The sequence below is a fragment of the Humulus lupulus genome, chromosome X (genome assembly GCF_963169125.1).
Source record: "Humulus lupulus chromosome X, drHumLupu1.1, whole genome shotgun sequence".
In the NCBI taxonomy this organism is placed as follows: Eukaryota; Viridiplantae; Streptophyta; class Magnoliopsida; order Rosales; family Cannabaceae; genus Humulus; species Humulus lupulus.
In genome coordinates, this window is record NC_084802.1 from 136,940,431 (window position 1) to 136,950,058 (window position 9,628).

At 36.7% G+C, this 9,628-nt stretch overlaps 1 protein-coding gene and 2 long non-coding RNA genes across 3 annotated transcripts; all 3 read left to right on the plus strand.

Annotated features, from left to right (window-relative positions):
* The first annotated feature begins 4,549 nt into the window (after positions 1–4,549).
* Positions 4,550–5,274, plus strand: LOC133804904 (uncharacterized). Its single transcript, XR_009878697.1, has 3 exons — positions 4,550–4,634; positions 4,856–4,941; positions 5,220–5,274. It is a non-coding gene; the product is annotated as an uncharacterized LOC133804904 (long non-coding RNA).
* A 424-nt stretch (positions 5,275–5,698) lies between these two features.
* Positions 5,699–7,042, plus strand: LOC133806303 (uncharacterized). The gene is made up of 4 exons (XM_062244423.1): positions 5,699–5,851; positions 6,140–6,220; positions 6,568–6,740; positions 6,857–7,042. Exons 1-4 carry the CDS (start codon positions 5,699–5,701, stop codon positions 6,924–6,926), a joined length of 477 nt encoding a protein of 158 aa, XP_062100407.1. The 3' UTR covers positions 6,927–7,042.
* A 622-nt stretch (positions 7,043–7,664) lies between these two features.
* LOC133804844 (uncharacterized) lies at positions 7,665–8,628 on the plus strand. Its single transcript, XR_009878659.1, has 2 exons — positions 7,665–7,757; positions 8,301–8,628. It is a non-coding gene; the product is annotated as an uncharacterized LOC133804844 (long non-coding RNA).
* Positions 8,629–9,628: the final 1,000 nt, after the last annotated feature.

Sequence of the window (9,628 nt, forward strand, 5' to 3'; positions counted from 1 at the left end):
TTTTGTGTAATATTCACTGGGCCCACCACGCCAATTTCGCTGTATACTCTGATTGTTTTTCCAACAACTCAGCCTTATGAATTTCTTATTCAACAACTATTGGAGTTGGGTCTGCAGTTCCTTAAGCTCCGTTGGCGCCATTCAATAAGGAGTCTTCGAGATAGGTGCCATTCTATGAACCAATTCTATCTCAAAATCTACTTCTCGGTCTGGTGGAATCCCTAAAAGATCGTCAAGAAATACCTCGAGATTCTTACATACGATTGGCACATCCATTGGTCATAGATTATCCTCCTGGTCCTTATCCACAACATGAGATAGATATCCAATACATCCATCCTCCAACATCTTATTTTCCTTCATTGCTGAGACCATGGAAAACTTCTTATCTCTGGACGTTCCTTGAAAAGTGAATGGTTCCTCGCTTGCCGAATGGAAAACTACTCTCTTTTACTTGCAATTCACCATCGTGCCATACTTAGATAACTAGTCCATTTTGAATATTACATCATAAACATGCATGTCTAGTATTAACAGATCAACTGTTAATTCTCATCCTTCTACCCAAACTGGTACGGCTCCTACCCGTAATCGCACTGACATATGTTCACTAGAATGCAAAGATAACCCACATACACTAGGCATAGGTTCAGACATTCTATCGATATATTTGAAAAATGAAGCACCAATGGAAGAATGTGATGAACCAATGTCCATTAATGTATATGTTGTGGTTTGGGTGATAGGGATCTGACTTGACACCATATTAGATGGCCCAGCTCCTTCGATGCCTTGGGTCAGTGCATAAACTCGTGGTGGGTCTCCTACCTACTTCTGTTTGTTGTTCATACCCCTTTCGCCTAAGTTGGGGCATTCCCTGGCTACATGACCTGATTTGTTGCAGGCATATAATAAACCAGCTTTACAATCGCCCTGATGGAGACAACCATACTTATTGCAGATTAGCCACTGTTTGAAATCACGCCTTAGTTGTCTTGTAAGGGCCAGTTGGTTGGAAATTAGGAGGTCCTCTTTCTATCTTATTGTGTTCCATCCTCGGTGAATCTAGAGCCACCCTAGTTGTTTGACCTTCACGAGTTCTGATTGGTCCTTGGAGTGAATCTCCCCCTTGGCCTATTCCTACTAGTTTAAAATTTCCCTGAGTTGGAAGGAGTAAACCTCCTATCTTCTTATCTTTAGGGTCCATTGCTATCCACACCACACAAAAACTCTTGGCAGATAGTTCATTCCATCGCTTTAGCATATGTCTCTGGACCTGTCTTCCCGAAATCCACCATCTTTGTCGGATCTTCTCGTAGACCCCTCATGAATCTCCAAACTTTTGTTTATTCGGTATTGATCATGTCCGGCGTGAATCTAGACAGCTAGTCAAATTTCCAAACATAATCTTGTACACTCAACATCCTTTGCTTCAAATGGGTGAACTATACCACTTTATGGTCCACCACTACTCGATTATAATATTTTGCGTAAAACAAGGTTAGGAACTGTTGCCACTCCATCCCTGCTACCTTACTCCCCTTCTTTGTGGTGTCCCACAAAATTCAGGTGTCTTTTCTTAACATGTATACAACACATAACACCTTTTCACACTCAGTGACTTCAATGAAATCGAAGATCCTTTCCAGTGTGCTTATCCATTCTTCTGCCACCATAGGGTTGGCAGTACCAGCAAAAGTTGGTGGGTTCTATCAGCTGAAACGTTCAAAAATGGGTTTCTGTTGAGCCAACTATGATGCCTCAACCTTTGGTTCCACTCGTGCCTCGTTAACTGGTGGAACTTGGTTTGCTACTCCAGCTGTTGTTGGCGCATTCTGGTTGTTAGTTGGTGCCACTGGGAGGTATTGGAGTAACATTTGAAACATCTCAGTTTGGCAGGCATCTGAATCTGCTTGTCATTTGTGGCACTGATCGATACGAGCATTCTGAGCTTCCAATGCTCTACGAATCTCAACCACTTTTGCTGCTAAGTCTGGGGTACGTCCTGCTGCCTGCAGAGCTCTAGTCCTCGGAGGTGCCATAGGTTACACCTTTCCATGTATTAAAGTAAACAATAAATACTAGCACACTAACTATGAAATAGCCACACCAAAACAACGATCATAACACACCCACAAACAATGTCATTAACACAACAACATAGCATAAAGAAATTTATTGCAGGATTAGATGGAATCCAAAATATATCATAAAGTAGCCAATGTCAGGTTAGGAGAAGTTTACAAAAGGTTCATAAGAAGGATATCAAATCCCATTCTATAACTTAGGGTTTCTACTGGGCCTACCCTAGTCAGACATCAGAAAAATTTACGAATAACATAGTTTGAGGTTAAGGAAAGTTCTCAAAGAAAACACTTCTACGATCCTAAGTGTCTAACATGTCCATGTCTGAATTAGTGTTCATATCAATTCCGTAGTCTCCAAGAGGGTCTCTGTCTCCCCGGATCTCCATGATCACCTAAAAGTGCATGTCAAACTTGTATTGAAAATACCATGGTGTATGCTGAGGGGTAGTCCAAACTCCAACTCGATCTCGGCACGAAACGTTGTCCAAGTAGTGAAGGTTCGCTTTCAACATACACATTGGTACAATGCCAATATTGTACTTCTAAGACGGGTAGTTGTGAATCTTACCCACAAGCATGCAGGGGTACCAGCCCGATGTTAGTGAAAAGTGATATTCACTACAACATTTTTGACCAAATATTACGGCAAAATCTTACATAACTTTAGAAGTGTTATTAATACATGCCAAATAAAAATACACGGACACAGTATCGGCGCCAAATGAAAAGTAACAGGCGCCAAATGAAATTTTACTTCACAAATAAAAAAGCAAAATAAAAAATGAAGAAGGGTTTTCTCTATTCTCTCTATTCTCTTGTTCTCTCAGTCTGAATCCCTAATCTCTAATCTCTCTCAATCTCTTCCCTCTCTCCCTATTCTCTCGTTCTCTCGTTCTCTCATTCTTTATTCTCTAAATCCCTAATCTCTCTCAATCTCTTCCCTCTCTCCCTTAGGCTGAGACCCTTCATCTTTGACCTTCCAACCCATTCCCCTTCATCTTGTTCTGTCCGAATAGTTGAGCCCAAATGTCATTCATCGCTGATTTTAACAGTAAGGTGACGGGGACGAGGTGTATGCCATCGGGTCAAGGTAGATATGGCGTCTCAGAATTGGATTTCGGGACGAGAAGGTTTGTTTATGGAGGTGGAGATTCGAATTGGAGGGGTTGTAGGATTTTGGCGAGTTCTTCGGATAGGGATGCCAATGGCGGAGGAAGAAGTCGGAGTTCGAGCTCGAGCTCGAGTTCGAGTACCGAGTCTAGCTTGTTTCTTTCTCAGAGCCAAACTTATGCTCTGTTGAAGCACCAAATGGAAGTGGCGGCAAAATCTGAGGTCAGGGTTCGGGGTATTCTCCACTCTTTCTATTAGGATATTATCGGATGCCAATCAGAGAGTTATGTATATATATGTTTTGGAAGTTATAGGACTATGAAGAGGCTGGTAGGATTCACGACTTGTTGACGTTATTCGAAGAAGAGAAGTCGGTTTTGTGACTGAGAGAGTTATGTATCGGAGCACGGAGAAAAGGCTCCCAATGTTGTTTACAAAGGCAAGGTTGACGATGACTTTTATATTTCTATGAAGCGTTTCAATAGGTCGGCTTGGCCCGATGCTCGCCAATTTATGGTTCGTGCTCTATTTACTTTGATTCTTATGGAGAAAGAATGTGCGTGTTTTGATGATATTGTTTTGCTAGTTTTGTTGATCCATTGTGCTTGTTTTGGGTTTTCAGGAGGAAGCCAAGACGGTGGGACAGCTGCACAGTGAGCGCTTGGCAAATTTGATTGGGTGTTGCTGTGAAGGCGATGAGAGACTCCTTGTTGCCGAGTTCATGCCTAATGAGACTCTCTCTAAGCATCTTTTTCATTGTAAGGTGTCTCCTCCTTTTGTCTGTTTTTCTTTTTTCTCTCCCTCTTTGAGTTGATGGTTACAAGGTATTTGTCGATGGGAAAACATATCAAATTTAACAATATATGAATGAAGATCATTGATTGGTTTTATAATTGGAGAGAGTTTCTTTATTTTTGGTGCACTTTTTGCTCTAATCAAATTATGCCCACCCCCTTAGGAATTATCTCATGTTAATACATACTTTAGGATCTATAAAAGGGAAATGAATTGAGTCTTTTTTTCTTCTTTATTTAAAGGATTCATTTATGCATCATAGGTGTATAATTGATTTTAAAGGTTATCTATTTTGAATTGTAGGGGATACCCAGCCTATGAAATGGGCAATGAGAGTGCGGGTGGCTTTGTATCTGGCACAGGCCTTAGAATATTGCAACAGCAAAGGGCGAGCACTATATCATGATCTTAATGCTTATAGAGTCTTGTTTGATGAAGTACTTTTCCTTTTCACGCTTTCTCTATTTCCGAATTGTTTTGTGGCTAGGGTGTCTCTGGTAAGCTATTCCTATTTTCTAAAACCCTGAACTTGACAGGATGGTAATCCAAGACTCTCCTGCTTTGGTCTTATGAAGAATAGTAGAGATGGCAAGAGCTATAGTACCAACCTGACTTTCACCCCTCCGGAATACTTGAGGACAGGTACTAATCATAGTCACAGAGAGTGCAATCTTCATTCTTATAATATAACTTATGTTTACTTTTGCGAATTTCTAAGTAGCTCATAATTGATTTTGTATAATTTGGACAACCAGAACGATTCCTTTCCCACCACATATATAAATTTTTTACAGAATCTTTCAACATATTGCACAAAATTATTCAAATGGAGCAATAATTAGTTATTCATTTTCCCCTGCCAGGAAGAGTGACATCAGAAAGTGTGGTTTACAGCTTTGGAACCCTGCTACTTGATTTGCTAAGTGGAAAACACATTCCACCCAGCCATGTAAGATTTCTTTTCTTTACAAAGCTATATTTAAGGGGGATGGTTACACATTGACTTTCAGGTGAAACTTTTGACCAGCGATAGTAGTTCATAATGTTTAAGTTCGCTTATAGTTGCTACTATTATGTCTTTTACAAAGAATGTAGTGAGACAAATTTCTGAAGAAAAAAGAATGTTTCCTACTTGGATTCTGATTATGATGCGAATTATGGTCATATTATCAAAATAATTTTAAGCTAATGAGATATATCTAATTTCTTAATTTCCTTTCCCAACAGGCACTTGACTTAATACGTGGTAAAAATATTTCTATGCTGATGGATTCATGCTTAGTCACCTGCTCCCATCGAAAAAGCTTATTCTTTTAGGATTCAAATTATTAGTTTCTACTTAATTATTTCGTTGGGTTTGAAACAGAATAGTAGTTTTTCGATCCAAATTAGTAGTTTTATACAGAGCTATTGTTTTTCTTAATGTAATTTACGTTTTTCTTATTGTTGGTTGTGTCGGTATCTTTTCCCTTTTTCCTTATGAATGGAGATTTTGAGCTAATAGTGACATCTAAACGTTTAAAACTGATTCTGGGATTAGGGGGAATCAAGAAGTTTAAAAGATGTACAAACTTAAGCTTTTTGCCCTAAAATAACTTTTTTGTTTGTAGTACATGTGCTTTTTGTTCAGAAGTTGAGAAAAGATGACAAATTTAGAGTGAAATGGGAAAAAGCTAGGATGCATTGTAACTTTCATTTATGCCCATATGAAAGGCTTGGACCTGGTATTTTATGTTTCTGTGTGCACTGATACTACTAAACCAATAGTTGGTACTATTGGTTTCACATTAAAGACAGTGTTTTCCCTGCCAGTAAAACAGGCTTTGCTGCTTTTGTTTTTTGAACTATGCAGTGTTGAAGTAAATTTTTGGAGAGGCGTGAGGAGAATTAGAAGGATAGAGATTGTTGCTAAGTTGTTTTGCTGTTGGTGAGGATTCAATACAGTTGTGAGATGATGCTGAAGTTAATTTCCTCTTTATTGTTTGGTTGGTTTCTCTTCTTAATTATTTTGTTTTCCTCTCTTGACTGTTGACGGCGCTCCACTATTCATTCCTTCTTTATTCTTATTCTTTTTCGTATGTTGCTTTATTGAGTTTAGAAATCAGTTAACTATATAGCAGATTCTGACATTTCAAACTTATTCTCAGGATGCAGCTAATTATCGCGATGAGCTGAGAGAAATTGCGCCCCACTCTCTTTTGAAATGCTTAAGTGATGCAACAACCTTGGTACTGTTGTGAACTTATGCTTCATCAAATCATTAGATTTTTATTAGTATTTCAATCATTTTTTAATATAATATTAACGTTTCTGCTTATATTTGGTTTATCTAGCTTCTAACTCCTATTTTAACTTCAAGATTATCCATTTCAATTCTCCTTAGTCTGGGGAGGATTTTTAATAATAAGTATATTTATGATTTTGTATGTTGGATGTTGGAGCAAGTTAAAGTGATGTTTGATTGTTTTCTAATGAATTACTCCTATAATTAGACAGACTTGATAAGCTTCGAACATAAGTGATCAGATTATTTCATCAATGTTAAATATTAAATTTGAAACCTATGATTTTTCAGGGAATCAGGGTTCAAGTGAGGTGTGTGTATATTGAGGGCCAGAGTCAGCCTTCAAAGGGTCGCTATTTCTTTGCATACAGAATACGAATTACCAATAACTCAGAACGCCCTGTCCAACTTCTTAGAAGACATTGGATTATAACCGATGCCCATGGAAAAATTGAGAATGTCTGGTCAGTTATTTCTACCTTTTGATGCCATCTGCTATTAATGTGCATTTTTCAGCTTCTATTTCCAAGTTAATCAAATTCTCTACACCCTTTGAATTGTTGTCATTTTCTAATTGTAGGGGGATTGGTGTTATTGGTGAACCGCCATCCATTGTCCAAGCTGCTGCCATTCGTGGGTGTTGTTTCTGATTTTTCTTCTCTGATGTGTTGTAAATCATTAAAGCAGAAATGCAGAAAGAGACCATGGCTTCTCCTTCTCCTTCTCACCTCACAGCTATCCCACAACACCTCTCAAAACCCTCCCTTTCCCAATGTAAGTAAATCTCTCTCTTTCTCTCTGTATATATAATATATATATGTATATATATGACACTACTAGTACCCTTAAGATGAACTAGTATGAGAAATAACTTAAACCCTTGATTTCATTGCTAAATTTGGTAGTAAACTCGAAGCCAGTCGAGCTCCGTGTGAGGTTGAGTTTGGAAAATGAGAGCAGTGGCACTGAGGATTCTGGTCACTCATCATCAAAACCTCTGAAGGTAAGGGCTTCATGCATTTTGGTATCTCAATAGACTAATCATTCATTTGTTCCTATAGATGCAACTTTATTCATGGTTTCTTTGCCAATACTTCTATCAAAACAATGTAGTATTAATCTCCAAACTATTTTTTTCATTTCTTAACATGTATACCATGCCTTGTTGTTGCTGTTGCCTATTAAAAAATGTTGTGTTGCTGCTTGTAAATAAGAAAATTAGGTATAGTTCAGAACCAGATGGAGCACCATGCCCTGTTGCTTTTATTGTACCTAATGCTTTATTAATTTTCTTATATTATTTATATAATAAACTTTTGTTTTACAAATAACATTATTATATATAGTATATGTAATTGATTAGAAGACTTGCATAATTGTTTCTTCGTGTTTACAATGAACACTTTGAGGAAAATGGTTTGGAAAAAGATCCAACAAGGAGCTCTCACGATATTTCTCTGACCGGCCTTATCATCAACAAGGTATATTATTATATTGTAATCTCATTTTCATTCTATCCATATTTACACTTACCTTGTGTTGTATGCACAAGCAGTATGTTGCATGCTTCTTTATTCCTCAGATTGTGTGCAAGAGCATTTGTTTTTGTCTTGCTACTACCCGCTGAGAAATTATTATATATGATGTGTGTTTCAATTGCTTATAAACATCAATGTTAAACTGAATTGATGTTCAATTATGCCTTTGTTACACTTTTTTTCTCTATATATCTTTACTGAGTTTAGCTTTCTCTTTTCTATATATATTACTATAATAAATATATGCTCTTGGCTCAACCGCTTAAAACAAAAGTAGTAACTTAAGAGAATAGAAAATAGAGATCTCATTTTGTAGTGTCACATATATAGGTGGTGATGGTATAATTTCATTTATTAGATAGAAGGTTCTCACTCACATCCATTCAACAAACACCTTTAAGCTAGTCTTAATGACTTTAGTGCAGACCATTGCGTATTCAAAATCTCAGTGCTCTTATATGATGTATTATTAACTGGTTTTTGCAGGCATTGTTAAAGAAAGGTGCAAAGTATTCAAAATCTCAGTGCTCTTGCTGATCACTTTTCATGCCAGCTACTTCTGAAGTTACCCAACAAACTGTCGAGTACATCAGAAAGACAGGAACTCAACTTCAAGTGAGAGGAAAATTTGGCTCAAAATGCTCTAGGATTATGAGACTTTAGACACATTAAAGGTAGTGTTTATGGCTGCATGATTTACACCAAATACATGGTTGTGTGTTAATATGCTATGTAGAAAGGTCTTCTAATGCTTTTTAGCTATTACTTCATTTGAGACATATTTATAACAAATGGTTTGTAGAAATTTGCTAAAGCTGATTTACTTCTGTCTATCACCATTCTACTCTAGTGATTGCTTGATTTCCCCAATTGAGTATATTAGGCCAATTCTATTGGTACTGGGTTCTCTTTTTCATTTATCATTAAATGCATATACAGTACAAGAAATTTTTCATGTATGAGGTTCAAGTGGTGGAGCTATTGTTTCTCTTTGATGTTTTTGATGTTCCCTTCAACTCAGTGGCATTTTATCCTTTTGAGCTCTTGTATCTTTCATTTCATATGAGCATGCTTTTTTGGTAAAAAAAAAACTGTGAATGTTTAGACATATACCTATCCCTCTCATATTAGTGATGCTTTTAATTTGTCTCATTCTTGGTTGATGAATACTTAATTCTTACTTTTGGCACTTTTTATTAATAACTTTGTCAACTATATTTTTTGTTTTTACATTGATGGGCTCCTTGAAGATCCTTTGCTGGGATTATATTCTTTGTTTTATAGATGATTCATATTTAATTTTGTTAATCGCAATAAAAAGGTGTACTGTAGGTTTATTGCATTCAGTAAGAAGAACATAATGCAAGAGTGCATTTCTTGAACTATTCTTAGATTCTACCAATGCTATTAGAGCAGAATGGAAGATTTTATTTGTGTAGATATTTCTGCTTGGTCTCTTGTTGGCAGACAGTTTAATGTAATTTAATTATTAATGGGCTTATTCTCTCCATACTCTGTTAGTTTACTATTAACTTTAAGTTGAAGCATTAATTATTTAAATTTTGTTGTAGCTAAGCAAATGGACTCACAACAAAGACAAGTGCACAAAGGATGATGAATTGAAGGATGGAGCAAGTTTCATGCATGGTTTACTTTTGTGTATCTTGTAATGGTTCTGTTTTTCATTTTTTGAAGTAAAAAATGTTCAAGATTATAAAACTTTATTATGTTATGCTTTCAAACTTAAAGTTAGAACTAAGATCTCATGAAGTAGACACATTCATGATTTGAATTAGTTATTGTTTAATGTAATA